Source organism: Schistocerca cancellata, chromosome 1 (genome assembly GCF_023864275.1).
Source record: "Schistocerca cancellata isolate TAMUIC-IGC-003103 chromosome 1, iqSchCanc2.1, whole genome shotgun sequence".
NCBI lineage: Eukaryota > Metazoa > Arthropoda > Insecta > Orthoptera > Acrididae > Schistocerca > Schistocerca cancellata.
In genome coordinates, this window is record NC_064626.1 from 865,533,443 (window position 1) to 865,560,877 (window position 27,435).

At 43.1% G+C, this 27,435-nt stretch overlaps 1 protein-coding gene across 2 annotated transcripts in view; it reads left to right on the plus strand.

Moving 5' to 3' along the window:
* The window catches only part of LOC126189533 (ribosomal protein S6 kinase beta-1), a 187,065-nt gene that overhangs the window by 139,474 nt on the left and 20,156 nt on the right, over nt 1-27,435 (plus strand). For both annotated transcript variants that reach the window (XR_007538040.1, XM_049930950.1), the window contains exon 10: nt 5,037-5,144. Coding sequence is in view for 1 of the 2 variants with exons in the window: in XM_049930950.1 (XP_049786907.1) it covers nt 5,037-5,144 (108 nt within the window). In the remaining variant the exon portion in view is untranslated. The remainder of the gene's footprint in view (nt 1-5,036; nt 5,145-27,435) is intronic.

The window sequence follows — 27,435 nt, forward strand, 5'->3', positions numbered from 1 at the left end:
ACAGTATCATATCTCCCATTTCATCTTCATGTACTTCCTCTTCCATTTCCATAATATTGTCCCCAAGAACATCTCCCCAGTATAGACCCTCTGTACACTCCTCCCACCTTTCTGCTTTCCCTTCTTTGCTTAGAACTGGGTTTCCATCTGAGCTCTTGATATTCATGCAAGTGGTTCTCTTTTCTCCAAAGGTCTCTTTTAATTTTCCTGTAGGCAGTATCTATCTTACCCTCGTGAGATAAGCCTCTGCATCCTTATATTTGTCCTCTAGCCATCCCTGCTTAGCCATTTTGCACCTCCTGTCGATCTCATTTTTGAGACATTTGTATTCCTTTTTGCCTGCTTCACTTACTGCATTTTTGTATTTTCTCCTATCATCAATTAAATTCAGCTCCTCTTGTTACCCAAGGATTTCTACTAGCCCTCGTCTTTTTACCTACTTGATCCTCTGCTGCCTTCACTACTTCATCCCTCAAAGCTACCAATTCTTCTTCTACTGTATTTCTTTCCTCCATTCCTGTCAATTGTTTCCTTATGCTCTCCCTGAAACTCTGTACAACCACTGGTTCTTTCAGTTTATCCAGGCCCCATCTCCTTAAATTCCCACCTTTTTGCAGTTTCTTCAGTTTTAATCTACAGTTCATAACCAATAGATTGTGGTCAGAGTCCACATCTGCCCCTGGAAATGTCTTACAATTTAAAACCTGGTTCCCAGAAACAACGTGACAAGGGACAAAGAGCACCATGAACAAAGACCTCTGTGTAGACTTGAGTGCTTGTGACGTTGGACATATAAAGTAAATGATGTGAAAGACAAAGTGAGATGCGAATGGAGGTGGACCAGAGGAGTGTAAATAAACTAGTATCTATATATTGGTAAAATTCGAGGGTGAATTTTCTTCATGGAAGGGAGGAACATGAAGGGAAGAAGTTAAATGGGACTTAGAACCAGCAGAGGAGTGCCAGGACAGAATCCAGTCATTGCCAGAGTTTGTCAGAGGTAGCCAGTGGACTGTTAGGTGGTCAGTGGACTGTGTGATCAGACTTCACAACCTCCTCTGTATTGATAGACTACACATGACATCACCAAGCAAGCCTTTGGGGATAGAGAGGGGGGGGAGGGGTCATTTCCACTTTTGCAGCCCGATTATGACAACTGGGTCATTGGCCTTGGCCCATACCTTTCTGCACAACCCACTTATGTCAAAGCTACCTTGACATCAGCATGAAGGAACTAGTATCTAAGCATACTTGAAACAGCTCGGCATTGCCGAACAGCTGAGCAATAATGTGATGTCAGAACTGCGCTTCTCTGCACACGTCAATGGTCTGATGTTTCTATCAGCTCTGTGACATGAACGAATTTAACATCTGATCATGCCTCGAAAGTCAACTTGTTGTGGACTCTTTGTTGCAGACTTTTTCACACTGCCACACAAAGAATCGTTACATCTATGTTTTGTCCAAGGAAAGCAGAAATCTGAAAGCTGAGTGATGTGCTGTGCTGCTGAAGAAAATGTCTTCATGTAAATAAAGCTAAGCTGCAATTCTTGCTCAAATAGTTTTTCAGAAAGTGTTTTACATTTTGCATAAAAAAATAAAAGCCACAGTTTTTGGATTGGCGTATTTTTTTTTATTTTTTTTTTATTCTTTTCATTATGCAGTTGTTCTCAAACAGTTGCAAGTTAGCTGGAAAGAATGGACATGCCAAAACTTTTCTATCAAATATCGCTAACACTTTGAACAGCTGCTATTATAGTTGAACCGTAAATAATCAGTACAAACAACTCCAGTATCTCACAAAGATATTGGCAATTGGTGATTCAAAACTGTAATATTTGTGTGTGCAAATTGTTGCTTGTAATTTCCAGATTACTGGTTTCAGGCAATGTCACCTGTCTTCAGATCATATGTTGTAGTTACCAAGTAACCTGCCTTAAAGGAACTGTCAGTGTATTGTCATATACAGTATACGACAGTGAACTGGTAGTTCCTGTATGACAAGTTACTCTGTAATGATAACGTATGATATGAAGACGAGCAACGTTTCCTGAAACTGGTGATGTGTAATAAGTCAGCAATCTGCAGACTGTAAAAATGACACATTTGCATAAGCAAGATCACAGATAAATCCCCTGTGATGAATATGTCTAGTTTCGGTAAAGGTACATGTTGAGGATATACAAAGTAGATCAAAGATAGTCATCAATGTTTGCATATTGCTCCTAGCTGTATCGGTTTCACAGCCAACATCACTTGCAGCCAATTACCAGTCACTATTCTGTTTTTGTTTTTATATGGTAACTATTGTCCATAGGATCCCACAGTTCCCGCATTTCTGTATAAAGCTCACTAAGTTGTTCAGCTCCTTTGCGATGCCACTCCATATTTAACACAATGTGAACCCAGGCAATCATCCGTGAACAGAACGCTGTTTATGAAACATGGGCAATGTTGTGACTTGTCACGTTGCACTGTGAATTAGCAGTGCGTTGCAATATTCACTTGTTGCTGGCTCACGTCTGCAAAGGCAACATTCCACATCATTGAGCCTGAGAATTAGTTATAGGTGGGTTCTAAATGCTTGTGAAATGTTGTCCTGCAAGCTCCAGATTCAAGATGCAGTGCCATGAATTTGAAACAATGTCACAGACTCATTTGAATTGGAGTCCAGATAGTGAGTCACTGCTTGTAAATATGTATATACTTCAAGCTACTGAATGTGTAAATTATAATTTGAGATGAAACATGAATGCCAAAATATAAATTGCATTAATTAAGTTGCAAAAAGGCTTAACCCCAAACTCATTAATATTATAAACATCAGTTACATTAGTTTTTGAATGGTAACATTACATTTTTACGATACTTTTTTGCAAAAAACACGTTATGATGTGCATCTTGTTCTGAAGTATCTGTATTTTAGACAATTTTTCCTTCTTTCAGAAGCCATGCCAAGAAAGAAAAAAGAGCTTACAAAGAAGTTCTTCTGTAACAGAGTTTTACCATGGTAATTGATAAATCTAGCAAAAAGCTCCAGTGTGTCCCATGAAGTAAAGTGCTAACAGCAGAGTGTGTGAAACCCAGCAAATCAAAAGACCTCTTCAAAAGAAATCGTGCAGAGTTCACTGAAAGGCACTGCATTCTTCAGATGAAATGAAGCTGAATTGAAAAGTTCACACATAGATTTATCAGCCTTTTTCCAGTCACTAGAAATCACACTTTAAAGCTTCATACTAAATCCTCTTCAAATCACTGAAACCAAGGAACTTCATACAATACTAGAGGATCTCATCAAGCATTGCTTACTAGATGTGATGAAGCTAGTTTTAGGAAAAAGTAGATGCCTCTTTCTAACAACACAATCAGAAGTCAAATCAAGGCCAGGTGTTTGGATATTTTTGACACAGTGTTCGACAATATAAGACCAGTTCATTTCTTTTCGCTGAATTGACGGACACTACATCTTGTTCCAAGCTGCTTGCCCATCTTCTATACATAAGATGATGATCTGAAAAAAGTAGACTTGTTCTCAGAATCACTGAACACTACTACAAGCAGCTAATAAATTTCCTGACTCAGGTATTGAAGATTGTAAAACAATTTCCAAGGTATCGTGACAAACACAGCTCAAAGAGGTTACAACCAAATTCGATGTGCTCATTGTTCCACACAGTAGTACAATTGCTGTCATATGGCAAGGTGTTGCATGGACTGCTCGAGCTTAGATAAGAAATTGTTTTGTTTCTGCATAGTGTGAAGATGGAAAAAGAGAGAGACTTGTATGCCAAAATAATGGGCAATGTATATTTATTTCCCAAGTGGCATATTTTGTGGATTTCTCTGTAGAAATGAATATGTTGCAAGGAAATACAGTGACTATTTTGACAGCACAATATAAAGTTAGCAGTTTCCTTTGCAGATGGAGCTTTACAAACACAGTGCCGAAGTTCGAGACAATTCGATGTTCTCAGAATTGATTGTGATGCTGGACACGAACACTGAAAAATACTTCTTCCCATGTGAAATAAGTTGTCACTGATAATCATTAGTAAATTCCACCGGTAAATTTTCATGAAGTGGAGAATCGACAATTAAATGCCCATGCTTAAAAACATTTGCAGTGATTGAAGGAATATTTTGAGATGGCAAAATTCAAGCCAACACAGAATCACTTGCACTATGTGAAGACAACACATGAGCAGATTTCTCTTAAGCAGAACTAACAAGGTTTCAGAGAAAGATTGGTGAAGACTATCCATTATTATCAGGAAACCCTTAAGAAAACCGATTCCATTTACTATGACCTATAGGTGTTAAGTGGTTTTGCAGTTACAGTGGCAATGAAAACAAAAGCAAGGAACTGATTGAAATTTTGAACACAATTTATGAGGCATTAACTGAGACCAAACCAAATAAGATTGCTATAAATAAGCAATACCAACCATCTCACTGACCTTCATTATTTCTTGATGCAATACACCACCTACAAAAACATGTTTTATTGTACAACATTAATGAAATATATTGCCCAAAATATGAATTCAAACTTTTTTTTCAAATCTAAATGTTAGTTAGTTACCAAACTTTGTTTGGGATATTGGATTCTATATGCTGTCTCTCAGGGGTAATACTCTCAGAAAGGTTGGAACCACTGTACCAGTGACAAATTATCTTTTCTAACTCATTGTGTTTCAGCTGCAATTTTTCCAATTCCTGGTAGAGATCTTTTTTCACTCTCTCTGCTAATATTCTCACTTAATTTACTACTCTTCTTTTGTACATCTTTGTTTCTGCTATGCTATAATCTCAAATTTTTTCAAGCAGATCATAAGACCAACCAATTCAGCTAAACTCTTTAACCTAGTTTTGAACTGAATTTTTCTTTGCAGAGCTCTAATATTAATATTATTGTATCACAATGAGCCTCTAACCTAAATTATGACATAATACTGTAGTGATCCACTTGAGACATATCTTTTAACCTTGAAAGAATTGATGCTGTTTTAATTGAAATTATTGTAAATTTTTTACAGAGTAGTGAAGATGATGTATCCCAATTCGATACAAAATTTACGAAGCAGACACCAATTGACTCACCAGACGAATCCACTCTGAGTGAGAGTGCTAACCTTGTATTCCAGGTAACACCATTTAACATCTTTTTGTGGTTTGATGTGTGTATTCTTTCTGAAAGTTAGCATGCGTGCGTGCGTGCATACATGTGTGTGGGAAAAATAGTAATTTTAGTTTTATGAACAAATCATAGCCCAGATCACACACATTTTATTATAGTAAACAGTTTCGGCTGGATTAGGCAGAGAAGAGGGTTAACTGTCACTTCCTTTTGATGCTGCAGATTTTCAAAACACACACAAACTCAGCCATATTAGTGATTTCTCTCAGCCGTATTTATGATTTCTCAGTTTTTAACAACACATGCCTGCTTAGCCTAGTGGTGGCTACCATCCTGCTCTTATTTTAGAATTTGAAGGTGCCCTAATTTGACCATAACACGCATTCACAATGAGAAATGAGCTGTCATTTTCTTCATTAAATTATAAAACAAGTCTACTGCTTTGTCCAGGGAACTCAGTGCCACCTTTCTGTTAATTTTAGTTATAAAATGTAATAAAATATGGAAAAACTCTAAAAATAAATGCCTTTTCACAAGAGTATGTGCCAACTATCCATAAGTGGAATTTATTTAGTTGAAAAAGCTGGCCGCGAGGGTTAATGTACTGAGACATTTCAAAATTCATTAGTATTAATTTGCTGTGATGAACACAGTTCAGCACTTGTAGACATTATTATGAATTCCTCCTATTTTGTACTACAACGCTAAAGCCATTGGAACACAGATCGTGCATTCGAATGTCAATGTTGAACATGCTGAGTTTCTGACATCATAGCGTCGAAAAAGCACATTGAGGAGTCTTACCGAACATGCAGAGCATTGCTACCTGCATCACATACAAGCCATCTTTTTTTCCATACAGAGTCTGGAGACACCCTATTGGATTTCAGTTGAAGCCCATACTGGGTGGGTTTAGGTCACGACTTACATGCTCTGAATATGTTTCAAAGCACCAGAAAATTGATCTTTTGAAAATCTATCATTTATTAGTACAATTTGTTATGTAAAATACAATTTTCAGGACTGGTGCTGCCATCTGTTGAAAATCTTACTTCTGGACTGATGGTCACCATCACCATAGTAGTAGTTCCCATCCACACGTACACACCGGTCCCAGCACTTCTGCCACTGGGCAGATGTTTTATGGAAGTCCTGTTCTTTTGAGGGTGTTTATCACTGCCAGCGATGCTTCTTGAATCCTCTCTAGAGTGTTGAACCGACAGCTTTGCAACTTGAGTTTCAGTTTTGGGAATAGCGCGAAGTCACAAGGTGCCAAATCTGGCGAGTACGGTGGGTGGGGTACAACTGTCTTGTTGTTTCTTGCCAAAAAAGTCCTGGTGAGCAAGGATGTGTGACAGGGTGCATTGTGGTGATGCAGCAGCCAGTTCCCTCGATGCCAAAGTTCAGGCCGTTGTCGGTGCACGTTTTTAAGGAGCCATCGCAAAATGTCACAGTAGTATGCAGAATTCGCTGTTTGGTTGGGTGGGACGAATTCTTTGTGCACAATTCCCTTGATATAAAGAAAATGATGATCATGCTCTTCACTCTGGTCTTCTCCTGTCTCGCTATTTTGGGTCTTGGAGAGCCCAGGCTCTTCCACTGAAATGATTTTTGCTTTGTCTCTGGCTCATAACCATAAATCCAGCTGTCTTCACAGGTGATAACCTGTGACAAGAAGGTTGGATCATCAGATGTGGTCTGACAAAGGTCCATGCACACTTCAACATGCTGTACCTTCTGATCAGCAGTCAAGATCCTTGCCAGAAATTTTGTGGTGACACAATGCATGCCCAGTTAATCAGTCAACATTTGTTGACATGACCCATAACCAATACTCACTTCATCCACAAGTTCTTGAAGGGTTCGACGTCTATCCGCACAAACCAATTGTTGAAGTTTGGCAACAGTGTTTGGCATTGTGTGGCTAATGGGCCTTCCAGTGTGAACATCATCTTCGACGTCTGTATGGACAGCCCTGAACTGAGCATGCTACTCAAACTCTTGTGTATGACTCGTGCTCTGTCCCCCAAACACTTGTTGAATCATTGCAAGGGTCTCCATAGCACTTTTCCTAAGATTCGCACAGAATTTGATCACATGCGCTGTTCCGTTCACGGATCCATCTAAAAATCGCCACACCCCAAACACAGAGTATTACGGAAATCACTGTGGACACGTAACATTTCCTCCCAGCTGAATGCCTTTCCGCACACTGACTCATCAGATATGCAGCTCTCGCCACCTAGCGGTGCAAAGATCAACTACTCCTACTTTCCAGATTGCAGCACCAGTGCCAAAAATTTTGGATTCCACCTCGTAAATGAAGGAAGTATAAAAGATGAGGCTGCATCTTATGGAAATTGAGTGTAGCATAATGAATACACAGACAGTGATGCGTTACGTGTTGCAGGCTTGTTTTTCACAATGTCCTCTCTCTCTCTCTCTCTCTCTCTCTCTCTCTCTCTCTCTCTCTCTCTCTCTAGCTTGCACTGCTTACAGTGAGATATTTTGCACTTTCTCATTTAGTCTTGTATTTCACATGCACTAAAGATTCTGCTACTGAATAGAAACAGCTATTTAATGAGGATGACCTGAGGGTTGTACTAAACAGTGAGATGAAGTAATTTTTATCTTATATGAAAGACTGTTGCAAATTTGTGTAGCACCACTTCTAAGAGATTTCATAAACTGGTGTCCTTACTGACTCTTTATAGAACCTTCCTTTTTGCCTTAAAACATGTTCATTTGTAACCTTTACAAGTGCCCGATCAGGAGCAAATCGTATAATTTCATCTGTGTGCTTTAATAGTTTAGTTTCTTGAGTTTTTGCGTGTTAATTTAATATCTAATAGATGCAGTTCTCCCGTTTTCATTTGTATTGAATGACATATTAAAAGTTCCTAATCTGGGGCAGATTTATTTAGTCTCACCAGTAGTTCAGTTTTGGAATCTCTGCCTATTAATGTACTTTATTGTACACAGCTCTTGTGTTTTTGTTAGGGTCTGCAGTAGAGTTCCGCAGCACTGTCAATAGTCCGTTTATTTTAGTAATGTAGTTTTCCATGGTCTTCAGTATGGATAGGGACTGGGACTGTTGTGTGTGGATGCAAGCCAAGTTGGTGACACATTGCTCTCAGCTCCAGGCTGTGATTGCTTCGGTTACACAGCTGAGCTTGAAGCTTCAGCGGATGGGCATCATGGTTGTGGGTCAGCCATGGGGATCCAACAGACATCTGAGTCCTCCAATAGGTTCTCACTGGTGGCCAGCCCAGCTACTGCTTATACTGAGGTCAACCCCTCACTTGTGGTCGAGTTGGGGTTTGCCTCGGGGCATGGCAAGCAGCAAAAGACTTCCTAGGGGGCTGCATGTAAGGCCTCCCCAATTTGTCTGACAAACAGGTTCTATGTGCTGTCTGTGGCTGACACTGTTGCTCAGCCAGATGCAGTCATCTGTTCTGTTTCAGAGGAAACCTCTCTGGCTGCAAGATCCAGGCAATCGCACACAAGGTGGGATTATTGGTAGTTGGGAGCACCAATGTTTGGCGCATTATGGGTCCTCTTACAGACACGGCTGCCAAAGGAGAAAGAAGAATGCCAAGGTGCACTCTGTGGCTCACATTGATACCAATGACGTGTGTTACTTAAGATCGGAAGAGATTCTCTCTCGATTTAACTGGCTAACAAGTTGTAAAAGCTGCCAGTTTTGCTTGTGAGATGAAAGCATAATTCACTATTTGCAGCATAATCGACAGGACTGCTTGTGGACGTCTGGTACAGAGCCGAGTGGAGGGTCTGAATCAGAAGCTCAGACAGTTCTGCAACCCTGTAGGCTGCAGATTCCTCAAGTTGCACCTTAGGATGGTTGGGTTTCGGGTTCTGCTGAATCGTTCAGGAGTCCACTACATGCAGGTGTGGGCTACATGGGTAGCAGGGGCTGTGTGTCATGGATTGGGCAGTTTTTCATGTTAGAGGGTCATGGAAAAACACTAAAAGGGCTTCAGTCTCGGAGGGTGCAGGCCGAACACAGGAAGAATGTAGATACAGCAACCAATAGGTATAACAGTTGTAAATTGTCGTAGCTGTTGGGGAAAGTACCAGAGCTCCAAGCACTAATAGAAAGCACTGATGATGCTCAAATCATTATAGGCACTGAAAGCTGGCTTAAGCCAGAGATCAGTTCAGCCAAAATTTTTGCAAAGAATCTAATGGTGCTCTGAAAGGATAGGCTAGTCGCGAAATTGAAGTAGGTAGTTCCTGTGAGTTAGTGTGGACAGAGGTCATTCTTGGCAATCGGGATAAAATAATAATTGAATCCTTTCACCGACTTCCCAATTCAGATGATACAATTGCTGAAAGGTTCAAACAAAGGTTCAGTTTCATTTCAAACATATACCTGACTCATACAGTTGTAGTTGGTAGGGACTTTAATTTACCCTCAATATGTTGGCGAAAATATACGTTTAAATCTGGAGGTACGCATAAAACATCATCCAAAATTGTGATAAATGCATTCGCTGAAAATTATTTCAAGCAGTTAGTTCGTGAGCCCATGCAAATAGTAAAGGATTGTGAAAACACACTTGACCTCATAGCAATAAATAATCCTGAGCTAATAACACCCATCAAAACAGATACAGGGATCAGTGAACACAGGATTGTCATAGCGAGATTGAATATTGTAACCCCAAATCCTCCAAAAATAAACAAAAAGTATACCTATTTAAAAAAGCAGATAAAAATTCACTTGACATCTTCCTGAGAGACAATCTCCACTCTTTCAAATTAACAATGTAAGTGTAGACAAGATGTGACTTGAATTCAAAGAAATAGTATCGGCAGCAGTTGAGAGATTTATACCCAATAAATTAACAAATGATGGATCTGATCCTCCTCGGTACACAAAATGGATCAGACCACAGTTGCAGAAGCAACAAAAGAAAAAAAACTGCCAAATTTAAACATAAGCAAACCCTCCAAGATTGGCAGTCTTTTATAGAAGCTCAAAATTTAGTGCAGATTTAAATGCTAGATGCGTATAATAGTTACCACAAGGAAACTTTGTCTCGAGGCCTGGCAGAAAATCCAGAGAGATTCTGGTCGTACATGAAGTATGTTAGTGGCAAAACACAATCAATGCCTTCTTTGCGCAATAGCAGTGGAAATACTTTCGCCAACAGTGCTGCTAAAACAGAGTTACTAAACACAGCCTTCTGAAATTCTTTCACCGCAGAAGATGAAGTAAATACTCCAGAATTCGAATCAAAAACTGCTGCAAACATGAGTAATGTAGAAATAGATATCCTCGGAGTAATGAAGTGACTTAAATCATTTAACAAAAGAAAGTCTTATGTTCCAGACTGTATGCCAGTTAGGTTCCTTTCAGAGTATGCTGTTAAAGTAGTTCCATACTTAACAATCGTACACAACCATTTGCTTGTCGAAAGATCCATACTCAAAGACGAATGTTGCACAGTTCGCACCACTATTCAAGAAAGATAGTAGTAGTAGTCCACTAAACTACAGGCCCATATCATTAATAGTGATAAGCAGCAGGATTTTGGAGCATATATTGTAATCGAACATTATGAATTACCTTGAGGAGAATGGCCTATTGACACACACATCAACACAAATTAGGAAACATCTTTCTTGTGAAACACAAACTAGCGCATTACTCACACGAAGTGTTGAATGCTGTTGACAAGGGATTTCAAGTTGATTCCATATTTCTAGATTTCCAAGTCTTTTGACACTGGGCCATACAAGTGGCTTGTAGTGAAATTGCGTGCTTGTGGAATATCGTCTCAGTTACGTGACTGGATTTGCAGTTTCCTGTCAGAGAGGTCACAGTTTGTAGTAGCTGACAGAAAGTCATAGAGTAAAACAGGACTGATTTCTGGCGTTCCACAAGGTAGTGATATAGGCTCTTTGCTGTTACTTATTTATACTCTGCCTGAACAGGCCTTGGAAGGCTCAACAGTACCGACTGACTGCTGTGTCATCCTCAGCCCACAGGCGTCACTGGATGCAGATATGCTGGGGCATGCAGTCAGCACACCGCTCTCCCGGCCTTAACTCAGTTTGAGACTGAAGCCACTACTTTTCAATTACGTAGCTCCTCAGTTTGCCTCACTGAGTGCATCCAGCTTGCCAACAGCACTTGGCGGATCGGATGGTCACCCATCCAAATGCTAGCCCATACTGACAGGACTCAACTTTGGTTGTCTGTCAGGGGAATTGGTGTCACCACTGCGGCAAGGCTGTTGGCATTCTTTATCTATATAAACAATTTAGAAGACAATTTGAATGACTGTCTTAGGTTGTTTGCAGATGGTGCTGTCGCTTACCAACTAGTGAAGCCATCTTTGCAAAACGATTTAGAAGAGACGTCTGTATGGTGCAAAAACTGGCAATTGACCCTAAATAACAAAATGTGTGAGGTCATCCACGTGAGTGCAATCCATTAAACTTTGGTTACACAATCAATTAGATGCATCTAAAGGCTGTAAATTCAACTAAATAACTAGGAATTACAATTACAAACAACTTAAATTGGAAGGGGAAGGCCAACCAAAGACTGCGATTTATTGGCAGGACACTTAGAAAATGTAACAGATCTGAGTACATCGAGAAAGTTCAAAGAAGGGCAGCACATTTTGTATTGTCGCAAAATAGGGGCGGGAGAGTGTCATTGAAATGATACAGGATTTAGGGTGGACATAATTAAAACAAAGGCGTTTTTAGTTGCAGCAGAATCTTCTCACGAAAGTGACTTACCTAGGAAGAAATGATCAATATTATAAAATAAGGGAAATTAGAGCTCGCACAGAAAGATATTGGTGTTTGTTTTTCCCATGCACTTTACGAGATTGGAAAAAGAGAGAATTATTGTGAATGTAGTTTGATGAACCCTCCGCCAGGGATTTAAATGTGGTTTGCAGAGTATCCATGTAGTTGTAGATGTAGATTGAAGGTACTGTTTATGTATACTACTGACAGAACCTAGCATATGGACGAGGGAGGAAATGTATGTTTTAATAGAGCTGACATAGGAATTTTACATCTTTCCATTTTGTAAACAAACTGTGTGATTTGCAAGCCAAATACTGCTGCTGGTGCATGCTGCCATCACATATACCATGGTGAGACATGTTTACCATATCCACAAGTGTTCAACAGCATGTTGAACTTGGCAAGCTCAACATCGACATTCAAATGTGTGGTCTGTGCACAGGCGGGTTACTGGTTGATTTTTGTACCAAATTAGCCTTTGCTAAAAAGAGTTGTGAGAACATTTTACTGTAACCTGGTCTTACACATATTGCTACGCAATTTTAACTTTTGTTCTTGTTTACTTTGACTTAATTTAGTTATTTGGATTCTTCAAACCTATATAACAATAAATTCGCCCCCCCCCCTTCTCCTGAATATAAAACATAAACACTATTTTCAAGTTTTTTGCCCCCAACTTAAATTTTTTATTTATTTAATTGTTAGTTTTTAAATGAGAAGTAGGTGATTAGATTCCAGTCATTATCCCTCAAAAAATGAAATTTTAACTTCCACCTCAAAAAACAGAAAAGAAACAAAAAATAAATGACGTTTAATTAAAATAACTTGATATGCTGTCTGGGGACATTCGTCAAGACAAATTAACAATGCATCAAAGTATATGTTGTATCAGATACAACTAAAAAGAAGATATTGTGGAAACGTACGTGTGTGTGTGTGTGTGTGTGTGTGTGTGTGTGTGTGTGTAGGGGAGGGGGGGGGGAACACTGAAGAAATAATGAAAAATGGAAAACATGGAAATGCTGTCAAAAGAATGAACACTCTAAGCTATTAAACTACAAAGAAAAGAAACAAATACTGAAAAATCCATAGCGGAGTAACAACAATATTATGAAAAGGACAGATTGCTATCTGCCATATATAGTACTGACAGGAATAATGTGGGACACTAGATTGATGGGAACAATGACTAGAGTCATATATGGTAAGAAGCAGTCTATTCTTTTCATAAAGAAAAGAAACAATAAGACTAATAAGGAATGTTGAAAGATATTTTGAAACAATGCAGTACTGGAATTATTGGATAATTACATAAAAAATATACAAATTTCTGCTCAAGAACAACTTAAAAGACTGAGTATTGGTTTTAGAGATGTAAATGGTATAATTGGCTTTAACAGTACAGGAAACTGTAAAATATTTGCAAAACACTTCAAGCATCTTCTGAAGTGTCCAGATCCTAACCATAAATTACAGTACCTATAGATTCACAGAAACCCAAAAGCTGGTTCACTATGTGCAGTTGGCGCAGTTAGGAAAGTAACAAAATCTTTTAGAAAATTACGAAGTCAGTAGCGAAGACTGCACAACACCTCAGCTTCTACAGTTGTCTGAAGTAAAATCATTTATCTATAAATAATCATGGAAGAAATTTTAAAAACAGAAAATATTAAAGGAGAGAACAGGGGCTTAATATTCTATTTCACAAGAAGGGTATAAGCAAGATGTTGACACTTACAGAAGTGTGGTTTGTTTGCCAATTGCTTATAAACTATTCTCAATATTATTACTGAATATGAGATACAATCTACACTAGAGTGGGCTCTTTATCCATTGACTCCAAACATATTTTCAATCTAATGCCCAAATTCATTACAGAGTAATGAACTTCAGAGACATATTTGTAACATCTGATTTTTGAAAATCCTTTTGATCCTGCTTATAGACAAACTGTAGATATTTGAAAATGGAGATGAATTTAGATTGGGAAACTTAATTTGTGAAGTCCTTACAGACACACTCAAATGTAAAATTTATGGGTAAGTTACTCCAATCTCCTTTTTAATTTCTTGTTAAGGAAAATACAAATTTGTAATAAAAAATGTAATTCTACATCTACATCTACATTTATACTCCGCAAGCCACCCAACGGTGTGTGGCGGAGGGCACTTTACGTGCCACTTTCATTACCTCCCTTTCCTGTTCCAGTCGTGTATGGTTCGCGGGAAGAACGACTGTCTGAAAGCCTCCGTGCGCGCTCTAATCTCTCTAATTTTACATTCGTGATCTCCTCGGGAGGTATAAGTAGGGGGAAGCAATATATTAGATACCTCATCCAGAAACGCACCCTCTCGAAACCTGGCGAGCAAGGTACACCGCGATGCAGAGCGCCTCTCTTGCAGAGTCTGCCACTTGAGTTTGTTAAACATCTCCGTAATGCTATCACGGTTACCAAATAACCCTGTGACGAAACGCGCCACTCTCCTTTGGATCTTCTCTATCTCCTCCGTCAACCCCATCTGGTACGGATCCCACACTGATGAGCAATACTCAAGTATAGGTCGAACGAGTGTTTTGTAAGCCACCTCCTTTGTTGATGGACTACATTTTCTAAGGACCCTTCCAATGAATCTCAACCTGGTACCCGCCTTACCAACAATTAATTTTATATGATCATTCCACTTCAAATCGTTCCGCATGCATACTCCCAGATATTTTACAGAAGTAACTGCTACCAGTGTTTGTTCCGCTATCATATAATCATACAATAAAGGATCCTTCTTTCTATGTATTCGCAATAGATTACATTTGTCTATGTTAAGGGTCAGTTGCCACTCCCTGCACCAAGTGCCTATCCGCTGCAGATCTTCCTGCATTTCGCTACAATTTTCTAATGCTGCAACTTCTCTGTATACTACAGCATCATCCGCGAAAAGCCGCATGGAACTTCCGACACTATCTACTAGGTCATTTATATATATTGTGAAAAGCAATGGTCCCATAACACTGCCCTGTGGCACACCAGAGGTTACTTTAACGTCTGTAGACATCTCTCCATTGATAACAACATGCTGTGTTCTGTTTGCTAAAAACTCTTCAATCCAGCCACACAGCTGGTCTGATATTCCGTAGGCTCTTACTTTGTTTATCAGGCGACAGTGCGGAACTGTATCGAACGCCTTCTGGAAGTCAAGAAAAATAGCATCTACCTGGGAGCTTGTATCTAATATTTTCTGGGTCTCATGAACAAATAAAGCGAGTTGGGTCTCACACGATCGCTGTTTCCGGAATCCATGTTGATTCCTACATAGTAGATTCTGGGTTTCCAAAAACGACATGATACTCGAGCAAGAAACATGTTCTAAAATTCTACAACAGATTGACGTCAGAGATATAGGTCTATAGTTTTTCCCATCTGCTCGACGACCCTTCTTGAAGACTGGGACTACCTGTGCTCTTTTCCAATCATTTGGAACCTTCCGTTCCTCTAGAGACTTGCGGTACACGGCTGTTAGAAGGGGGGCAAGTTCTTTCGCGTACTCTGTGTAGAATCGAATTGGTATCCCGTCAGGTCCAGTGGACTTTCCTCTGTTGAGTGATTCCAGTTGAGAAGGAACTGCAGTGCGGTCTTCCTCTGTGAAACAGCTTTGGAAAAAGGTGTTTAGTATTTCAGCTTTACACGTGTCATCCTCTGTTTCAATGCCTTCATCATCCCGGAGTGTCTGGATATGCTGTTTCGAGCCACTTACTGATTTAACGTAAGACCAGAACTTCCTAGGATTGTCTGTCAAGTCGGTACATAGAATTTTACTTTTGAATTCACTGAACGCTTCACGCATAACCCTCCTTACGCTAACTTTGACATCGTTTAGCTTCTGTTTGTCTGAGGTTATGGCTGCATTTAAACTTGGAGTGAAGCTCTCTTTGCTTTCGCAGTAGTTTCCTAACTTTGTTGTTGTACCACGGTGGGTTTTTCCCGTCCCTCACAGTTTTACTCGGCACGTACCTGTCTAAAACGCATTTTACGATTGCCTTGAACTTTTTCCATAAACACTCAACATTGTCAGAATCGGAACAGAAATTTTCGTTTTGATCTGTTAGGTAGTCTGAAATCTGCGTTCTATTACTCTTGGTAAACAGATAAACCTTACTCCCTTTTTTTATATTCCTATTAACTTCCATATTCAGGGATGCTGCAATGGCCTTATGATCACTGATGCCCTGTTCTGCACATACAGAGTCGATAAGTTCGGGTCTGTTTGTTATCAGTAGGTCCAAGATGTTATCTCCACGAGTCGGTTCTCTGTTTAATTGCTCGAGGTAATTTTCGGATAGTGCACTCAGTATAATGTCACTCGATGCTCTGTCCCTACCACCCATCCTAAACATCTGAGTGTCCCAGCCTATATCTGGTAAATTGAAATCTCCACCTAAGACTATAACATGCTGAGAAAATTTATGTGAAATGTATTCCAAATTTTCTCCCAGTTGTTCTGCCACTAATGCTGCTGAGTCGGGAGGTCAGTAAAAGGAACCAATTATTAACCTAGCTGGGTTGTTGAGTGTAACCTCCACCCATAATAATTCACAGGAACTATCCACTTCTACTTCACTACAGGATAAACTACTACTAACAGCGATGAACACTCCACCACCGGTTGCATGCAATCTATCCTTTCTAAACACCATCTGTACCTTTGTAAAAATTTTGGCAGAATTTATCTCTGGCTTCAGCCAGCTTTCTGTACCTATAACGATTTCAGCTTCGGTGCTTTCTATCAGTGCTTGAAGTTCCGGTACTTTACCAACGCAGCTTCGACAGTTTACAATTACTATACCGACTGCTGCTTGGTCCCCGCAATTAATACAAAGTAGTTGCACAAACTCTGGCGAGGTGGAATAAAAGCAGTTTCAATAAACTGCCTAGCATTTGCGAGCAAAGTATGCAAGGCTTAAGGTTTTTTCCTCCCCCCCCCCCCCCCCCTCCCCTCCCCCCCTACATCTGACATCATTCTCACTGCAAATACGGACTTCTGTAGGCACTTACACAGTTATGTGGTATACCCCTCCCAAGTTAATTTGTTATCAAGTTGTAATACCAGAAATTTAACACTCAACCTCTCCGATCTGCATGTCTTCATATTTTATACACCTGCTGGAAGGAAATCTCTTACAGGTTCTGAACTGCATATAGTGGGTCTTTCCAGAGTTTAATGACAGTGCATTAGCTTTAAATCATTTACTAATGTCATTGACAATTTGATTAGCAGCTATTTCTAAATCTTTACATAACTTATATCTAAAAACAAATACGATGTGACTTACTAAACAAAAGCGCTGGCAGGTCGATAGACAAACAAACAAACACAAACATACACACAAAATTCACCCATGGCTGTTCCCTTTAATTGTTGGTATGTCTGGCCTTCAAAAGTTAAGATGTTACGTGGGTCAGGATGAAGCTGGCCATGCCACCCTCCACCTCAAAAAACTATCCAATGTCCTGGTTTCCCATCTCCGGAAAGGCAAACTCATTCACCCTTCACAACCTTTCCAGCAAACCTTGACCTCCTCTCATTGCACACAAACCCAGTCTCTCCCATCTACTCAATCTCCCACTTCCAGCTCCATTCCCTCCAAAACCTCAAAATTCCAATCAACACAATCTGGAACCATAACACCCTAATTCAGTAGTTAACCTTTCCTCCAAACCTCTCTCCCAATCCGAAACCTCTGCCCTATCCAAAGGCCTCACCTTCAGCCCCACTCCCAGATTCAACCAAACAGCCCTCGTCAAAGATTTACTGTCCTACACTCGTACTCTCTGCTGGAAATATCACTTTGCCACGAAGAGAAATGATTCTAATCCTACTCGTAATGATCCAACTCCCCAAGACACTATCCAAATTCCCCCCAGGGGGTCCCCAACTCTTTTGTGGATACGTGCGTAGCGAGCACGGGACCCCGAGCTAATGTGGCCTTCCTTCCTTTCCGGGCTGCATACCTTCCCATTCCGCATCCTTCCCCATCCCTATCTTCGCCCCTCCTCCCCTCACCTATGGCTCTTTCCTTCCCTTTCTCCCCATCTGGGAGTATGGTTTGTGCCTACGTCCGGAGACGGACGCTCGTAAATGTACTGCATTCTTCGCCTTTCTTGCTTTTATGTCTTCTTCCTTCCTTTGTCCTTCCCTTTTTCCTTACCTCTTCTCTTTCCCTTTTCTCCGCTGCGGCGTTTGAGACCTCTCTTCTTTCCTTTCCCTTTCTCTTTCTTCCTCCCTGTGCGTGTCTGAAGGCCGACCCACGCCCTTGGTGCGTAGCCGGTGACGGGGTAACGCGTAATTCCCCGCCCTGGGTAGACAGGTAGGACACGTACGTACCCCCTGGTAACGGCCAGGCCCAGGGAGGGGTGATTACCCGAGCTGATACCTTCCGAAAATGCCGATTGGTCCCTCCGTCCGTTTGTCGGGAGGTGTGACCTGAGGTGTGAACAATCACCTAAGGCGGGAGTGCCCTCAGAGAGGGCCCCCACAAGGGAGGAGCGCGCCATCGGAGACGCCGGTAATCATGGGGGATTCTTCCGCAATGGTTTCCTCACCTTCCATTATGTCTGCTCACAAACGTAAGTATACTGAGTCTCAGCCACAGACGATTCTTCCATCGTTGCCACAGTTCCTTGTTGTTTCTCGGACTGATGAAGGTCACGACTTCTCCACGGTCAACCCTTTCATTATTCAGAAAGGTGTCGACGCAATTGCAGGTCCTGTAAAGTCTTGTTCCAGATTACGTAATGGCACCCTGTTGTTAGAAACACACAGTGCCCTCCAGGCACAAAAATTGCTGCGTACTTCTCTGCTCCACACCTTTCCTGTCCAGGTGGAACCGCACCGAACCTTAAATTCCTCGCGTGGAGTCGTTTATACACGCTCCCTCGATGGATTGTCTGACGAAGAAATTCAGCACTATCTGTCTGACCAGGGCGTAACGGCAGTTCATAGAGTAATGAAACGGGTTGACACGAACATCATTCCAACCCGCACTGTCTTCTTGACATTTGACACAGTTCAACTCCCATCGAAAATCAAAGCTGGCTATGAGATAATTTCCGTTCGCCCTTACGTCCCAAACCCTACGCGTTGCTATCGATGTCAGCGGTTCAATCACACCAGCCAGTCCTGTTCCAATCCAGCCAAATGTGTTACGTGTGGCAAGGATGCCCATGAGGGTGCTTGTCCACCTCCATCCCCTCGCTGCATCAACTGTATGGGTGACCACGCTGCTTCCTCTCGAGATTGCCCCGTTTTTAAGGACGAAAAGCTCATCCAGGAAATAAGAGTGAAGGAAAAGGTGTCGACCTTTGCTACTCGAAAATTATTTGCCAGTCGCAAGCCCACCGTGCCTCAGACAGGAAAATATAGCACTGTCCTTGCTTCTCCTCGGCCAACAAAGGAGGCGGCCACGCAGACTTGCGACCTCACCTTTAGTGCCACGGTCGTCAGATCGGCCAGCGCAAAGATCGCTCGTTCAACCTCACCACTTTCGCCTGCCCACTCTATGGCTCACCCTTCGTCGGGTTCTGCTAAATCTCGAGCCCAAAAGTCGGACGCCAAGTCTTCGAAAAAAGAGCGTACTCGTGAAGAGTTTTTACGTACCGCAACTTCCCAACCATCGGTTCCTCCATCTAAATATCATTCTTCCAAGAAGGCTACAAAGAAACCCATTTCCTCTCCTTCTCCGCCAAGGCGTGTCCCATCTACAGCACCACCTGGCGGAAATCGCCCTCGGCCGTCTTCTGTGTCGCTGAGGCGCACTGCTGGTGGCCGGTCAACCGGCCGATCGCTGGTGGCAGGAGCTGCTCCTGACCAACCTATGGATCAGGATCTTCTGCCTTCGGCTGACTGCCATTCCATGCTGTCGGTCGCTAGCTCCGAGCAGTCTTTGACTTGACAGCAACTTTGGTCACAGTCCTCCATTTTCTGTTCACCCCATGTCCATTATCCACTGGAATATCCGCGGCATTCGAGCCAATAGGGATGAATTGTCGATCCTCTTAAGATCCTACTCGCCGGTCATCTTCTGTCTTCAGGAAACGAAGCTGCGTCCCCATGACCGCTTTGTTCTCCCTCATTTTCAGTCAGTCCGATATGATCTCCCCTCTGTTGAAGGCTCTCCAGCCCATGGAGGACTCATGATTCTTCTCCATGATACTCTCCATTATCACCTAATCCCCTTAAACACTTCCTTCCAAGCTGTCGCCGTCCGTCTTTCCCTTTCCGGATACACGCTCTCTCTTTGTACTGTATACGTTCCATCGTCCACACCAATGGCACGAGCTGATCTCCTTCATCTTCTTGGTCAGCTTCCACCCCCCTATTTGCTGGTTGGGGACTTCAATGCCCACCACCCGCTTTGGGGATCTCCACATCCTTGTCCACGTGGCTCCATATTGCTAGACGTCTTCCACCAAGCGGATCTAGTTTGCCTCAACACTGGGGTCCCCACATTTTTGTCTGCCTCCACGACAACCTTATCTCATTTGGACCTTGCGGTCGGTACTGTTCCGCTAGCTCGGCGCTTCGAATGGTTCGCCCTTGATGATTCACACTCGAGTGACCACTTTCCATGTGTCCTTAGACTGCAGCCTCAACTGCCATATATGCGCCCGCGACGCTGGAAGTTTGCCCAAGCCGATTGGACACTTTTTTCGTCTCTCGCGACATTCGATGACCGTCGCTTTCCCAGCGTCGACGATGAGGTCACACATATTACCGACGTTATCCTTACAGCTGCGGAACGTTCAATACCACGCACCTCCGAATTGCCCCGGCGCCCCCCAGTTCCTTGGTGGAACGAGGCATGCCGTGAGCGGCGACGTGCTCTTCGCATTTTCCGTCACCATCCTACTTTGGCCAACTGTATCCGCTATAAGCAGCTCCGTGCGCGATGCCGTCGCGTCATCCGCGATAGCAAGAAGGCAAGCTGGAAATTCTTTATTAGCTCATTTAACACCTTCACTCCCTCCTCGGAAGTTTGGAGTCGGCTTCGACGGTTCTCAGGCGCGCCTAGTTTCTCCCCGGTCTCTGGGCTCACTGTCGCGCATGATACCTTAGTGGACCCCGTCGCAATTTCTAACTCGTTGGGTCAGCACTTTGCTAAGATTTCGAGCTCTTCAAATTACCCGCCAGCGTTTCTCCCGAAGAAACGTGCAGCGGAAGTGCGACCTCTTGCTTTCTCCTCTCAAAATCACGAAAGCTACAATACTGTTTTCTCCATGCGGGAACTCCAACATGCCCTCTCATCTTCTCGCTCCTCCGCCCCGGGACCGGATGGTATCCATGTCTAAATGTTGCTGCATTTATCAACCCCTAGTCTGCGTTACCTCCTTCGCCTTTATAATCGAATTTGGACCGACAGTACCTTTCCCAAACGGTGGCGGGAAGCTATTGTCGTTCCTGTTGCGAAACCTGGAAAGGACAAACATCTCCCCTCTAGCTATCGCCCCATTTCTCTCACGAGTAGTGTCTGTAAGGTTTTGGAGCGTATGGTGAATTACCGTTTAGCTTGGTGGCTGGAATCCCGCAGTCTTTTAACACCAGCCCAATGCGGATTCCGGAAGCATCGTTCTGCAGTTGACCATCTTGTTGCTCTCTCCACTTATATCATGAACAATTTTCTCCGGAAACGCCAAACGGTAGCAATATTTTTCGATCTGGAGAGAGCATACGATACACTGTTCTCTTGGGGCTTTCGAGGCCGGCTGCCCCTTTTTCTTCGCGAATTTATGGCAGAGCGCACTTTTAGGGTGCGGGTGAACACTACTCTCTCCCGTACTTTCTCCCAAGAAAACGGGGTACCCCAGGGATCCGTGCTGAGTGTTGTACTGTTTGCCATCGCCATAAATCCAATTATGGATTGTCTCCTTCCTGATGTCTCGGGCTCCCTCTTTGTGGACGATTTTGCGATCTACTACAGCTCTCAACGGACCAGCCTTCTTGAACGACGTCTTCAAGGATGTCTCGATCGCCTCCACTCGTGGAGCATCGAAACCGGCTTCCGTTTCTCACCCAGTAAGACCGTTTGTGTCAATTTTTGGCGACGTAAGGAGTTTCTTCCGCCCTCCTTACATCTAGGTCCTGTCAACCTTCCGTTTTCAGACGTCGCTAAATTCTTGGGTCTTATGTTTGACAGAAAACTGTGCTGGTCCTCCCACGTCTCCTATCTTTCGGCTCGCTGTCTGCGATCGCTTAACACCCTCCGTGTCCTGAATGGTACCTCCTGGGGAGCGGACCGAGTGGTCCTTCTCCGCCTCTATCGCGCCGTAGTGCGCTCAAAATTGGATTACGGAAGCATAGTCTACTCCTCTGCTCGGCCGTCTATTCTTCGGCGTCTTGACTCTATCCACCACCGTGGATTACGTTTAGTGTCTGGAGCTTTTTACACTAGCCCTGTGGAAAGCCTTTATGCTGAGACTGCTGAACCTCCGCTGTCCAATCGGCGAGCAGTCCTCCTGAGTCGATATGCTAGCCATCTGTCTTCCATGCCTGCTAATCCAGCCCATGACCTTTTTTTCGACGCCTCCTTTGATGTAGGGTATGCAGGCCGCTCCTCCTCCCTACTACCCCCGGGAGTCCGCTTCCGTCAATTGCTCGATTCTCTTTCCTGCCGCTTTCCGAAAACCTTTTTGACAACTTGGGGTACAGCACCGCCTTGGCTCCGTCCCCGGATCTGCCTGCTCCGTGACCTTTGTCAATTTCCCAAGGATGGTACCCCTACACTTGTTTATCGTCGGGCATTTGCTGCTCTATGTGCACAAATGACGGACGCCACGTTTATTTACACCGACGGCTCGAAAACATCATTAGGTGTAGGGAGTGCCTATATTGTTGGCGACACCCCAAATCGCTTTCGACTTCCCGACCAGTGTTCGGTTTATACTGCGGAGCTTCACGCTGTTCTCCAGGCTGTCCACTACATCCGCCGCCATCAGCGGATACAGTACGTTATCTGCTCAGATTCTCTCAGCTCTCTCCTCAGTCTCCAAGCTCTTTACCCTGTGCACCCTCTGGTCCACCGGATTCAGGACTGTCTGCGCTTGCTCCACCTGGGGGGCGTCTCGGTGGCGTTCCTCTGGCTCCCGGGACACGCTGGTATCTGTGGGAATGAGGCGGCCGATATGGCGGCCAAAGCTGCAGTCTCTCTTCCTCGGCCAGCTATTCAGTCGCTTCCCTTCACCGATCTACGGAGCGGTTTATGCCGCCAAGTTGCTCATTTATGGCATGCGCATTATTCAACACTTCCCCGTAATAAATTGCGGGAAGTGAAAGCCCTTCCTTGCGCTTGGACTTCTTCCTCCCGAACGCGTCGTCGGGAGGAGGTAATTTTAGCTCGACTCCGGATAGGGCACTGTCTTTTTAGCCATAGACATCTTTTAAGCGGTGATCCTCCTCCACTCTGTCTCCACTGCTCTCAGCCGTGGACGGTCAGACACCTTTTAATTGAATGCCCCTATTTTAATCCGTTACGCTCCCGTCTACAGCTATCGCCTGATCTATCGTCGATTTTAGCAGATACACGCGCTCAGCCAACCGCGTTCTCCAGTTTATTAGTGACAGTGAAATGACGTCAGTCAATTGAAGTTTTTTTTTTTTTGGGGACAACCACCCCCTGTCTGTACTGGATTTTTAAGCATTCCTTCTACTTTTAGTTTCTCCAATTTTATGAGTTTGTTTCCATTGCTGCTGGTTTTCAATTTCGGTTTTTTACTGTCTTAAGTCACGGGCTGGGCGCTAATGACCATAGCAGTTTTGCGCCCTAAAACCACAACCAAAAAAAAAATTGAACCCTGCCTGGAACAGTTCCATCCTCCGTCACAGCGGGACCCACCTCCTCTTCCTCAAAATCACCCTCTCCAAACCTTCCAGGAATTTCTGACTTCCAGCCTTGCCTCTCAATCCTTCTTAAAAAACTTGAATCCTACTCCCAACATCACCACTGCTGAAGCCCAAGCTATCCGTGATGTGAAGGCTGACGGATCCATCATCATTCTTCCGGCGGACAAGGGTTCCACGACCGTGGTTCTTGATCGTCAGGAGTATGTGGCTGAGGGACTGTGTCAGCTTTCAGACAACACCACATACAAAGTTTGCCAAGGTAATCCCATTCCTGATGTCCAGGCGGAGCTTCAAGGAATCCTCAGAACCTTAGGCCCCCTACAAAACCTTTCACCTGACTCCATCAACCTCCTGACCCCACCAACACCCCGCACCCCTACCTTCTACCTTCTTCCTAAAATTCACAAACCCAATCATCCTGGCCGCCCCATTGTAGCTGGTTACCAAGCCCCCACAGAACGTATCTCTGCCTATGTAGATCAACACCTTCAACCCATTACATACAGTCTCCCATCCTTCATCAAAGACACCAACCACTTTCTCGAACGCCTGACATCCTTACCCATTCTGTTACCCACGGAAACCATCCTTGTTACCATTGATGCCACTTCCTTATACACAAATATTCCGCACGTCCAGGGCCTCGCTGCGATGGAGCACTTCCTTTCATGCCGATCACCTGCCACCCTACCTAAAACCTCTTTCCTCATTACCTTAGCCAGCTTCATCCTGACCCACAACTTCTTCACTTTTGAAGGCCAGACATACTAACAATTAAAGGGAACAGCCATGGGTGCCAGGATGGCCCCCTCGTACGCCAACCTATTCATGGGTCACTTAGAGGAAGCCTTCTTGGTTACCCAGGCCTGCCAGCCCAAAGTTTGGTACAGATTTATTGATGACATTTTCATGATCTGGACTCACAGTGAAGAACAACTCCAGAATTTCCTCTCCAACTTTAACTCCTTTGGTTCCATCAGATTCACCTGGTCGTACTCCAAAACCCATGCCACTTTCCTTGACGTTGACCTCCACCTGTCCAATGGCCAGCTTCACACGTCCGTCCACATCAAACCCACCAACAAGCAACAGTATCTCCATTACGACAGCTGCCACCCATTCCACATCAAACAGTCCCTTCCCTACAGCCTAGGTCTTTGTGGCAAACGAATCTGTTCCAGTCCGGAATCCCTGAACCATTACACCAACAACCTGAAAACAGCTTTCGCATCCCGTAACTACTCTCCCGACCTGGTACAGAAGCAAATAACCAGAGCCACTTCCTCATCCCCTCAAACCTAGAACCTCCCACAGAAGAACCACAAAAGTGCCCCACTTGTGACAGGATACTTTCCGGGACTGGATCAGACTCTGAATGTGGCTCTCCAGCAGGGATACGACTTCCTCAAATCCTGCCTTGAAATGAGATCCATCCTTCATGAAATCCTCCCCACTCCACCAAGAGTGTCTTTCCGCCGTCCACCTAACCTTCGTAACCTCTTAGTTCATCCCTATGAAATCCCCAAACCACCTTCCCTATCCTCTAGCTCCTACCCTTGTAACTGCCCCCGGTGTAAAAACTGTCCCATGCACCCTCCCACCACCACCTACTCCAGTACTGTAACCCGGAAGGTGTACACCATCAAAGGCAGAGCCACGTGTGAAAGCACCCACGTGATTTACCGACTGACCTGCCTACACTGTGAAGCTTTCTATGTGGGAATGACCAGCAACGAACTGTCCATTCGCATGAATGGACACAGGCAGACAGTGTTTGTTGGTAATGAGGATCACCCTGTGGCTAAACATGCCTTGGTGCACGGCCAGCACATCTTGGCACAGTGTTACACCGTCCGAGTTATCTGGATACTTCCCACTAACACCAACCTGTCAGAACTCCGGAGATGGGAACTTGCCCTTCAGTATATCCTCTCTTCTGGTTATCCGCCAGGCCTCAACCTCCGCTAATTTCAAGTTGCCGCCACTCGTACCTCACCTGTCTTTCAACAACTTCTTTGCCTCTGTACTTCCGCCTCGACTGACATCTCTGCCCAAACTCTTTGCCTTTACAAATGTCTGCTTGTGTCTGTGTATGTGCAGATGGGTGTGTGTGTGTGTGTGTGTGTGTGTGTGTGTGTGTGTGTGTGTGTGTGTGTGTGTGTGTGCGCGCGCGCGAATCTGTTCCAGTCCGCGCGCGAGAGTGTATACCTGTCCTTTTTCCCTCCTAAGGGAAGTCTTTCCGCTCCTGGGATTGGAATGACTCCTTACCCTCTCCCTTAAAACCCACATCCTTTCATCTTTCCCTCTCCTTCCCTCTTTCCTGATGAAGCAACCGTCGGTTGTGAAAGCTTGAATTTTGTGTGTATGTTTGTGTTTGTGTGTCTATCGACCTGCCAGCACTTTTGTTTGGTAAGTCACATTATATTTGTTTTTAGATATATTTTTCCCACGTGGAATGTTTTGCTCTATTATATTCATATCTTTACATAACTTACTACGTATTGAAATGTTTGTATCACGTGCAAACAAAACAAACTTAGCATCTGACAGTGTAACAGACGAGAGGTCATTAATGTACATAAGAAAAAGCAGTGGACCCAAGACGGAACCTTGAGGAACACCACATGTAATTAATTCCCAATCAGATGGGATTGACTACTTGCTGCATAGGTATTTCACAATTTTCTGTTAGTTGGATAGGATTAAAATCATTTCGCAGCATTGCTGGTGACACCATAATATTCTGATTTACATAAGAGAAATTCTGTGGTTCACCCAGTCAAAGGCTTTTGACAGGTCACAGAAAATATCTGTAGCCTCTAATGTATTATCTAATGAATTAAGTACATTATCTCTGTAAGTGTAAATAGCTTCCTTAATAAACTCAAACTGTCCCTCGGACAATATATTATTTGTAGTCGGATGCTCAAGGAGACGCTTGAACACAACTTTTTCAAATATTTTTCAGAATGCTGGCAAAAGTGAAATTAGTCTATAGTTTGATGGTATCTCCTTATCCCCATTCTTGTAAAGATATTTTAGCCAGTCTAGAAATGTTCCACTGTTAAGAGATTGATTACATAAATAACTTAAGATCAACTCGCATGAGCACTCTTTGATTATCTTCGTTGAGAAGTAAAAGAGGATTGCAAAAAGTTGTCATTAAGTTTCAAGAATAAATGATTTTCCAGCAAAAAATGTACAGATACTCCAATATTTGGAAGCAACAATTAAAGATAACGATGATAAAATGCATACATATTATAAAAGTGTATGTGTGCGTGTGCACATACACACAAACATGCATGTGTTTTCTTTATCTCCTAAACCACTGGACCAATTTCAAACAGATGTGGTACGTATAACCCTTACTGTCGAGTAACAATTGCTGTGGGGTTTAAGAACCACGTAGTTCAGAAGCTATGATGACATAAACAGTGAAATGTGTGAAAGACCACCACTTTGTGCGTAACATTTTAATTTATTATTTCTGTACTACTAACTCTATTCACTACAAATATTGCAGACGGTATCCATATATGCCACTGAATATACCTACAAAGTTATATCAATGTATGACAGAGAAATATCAGGAGATGTGACGTCATAAACACTGAG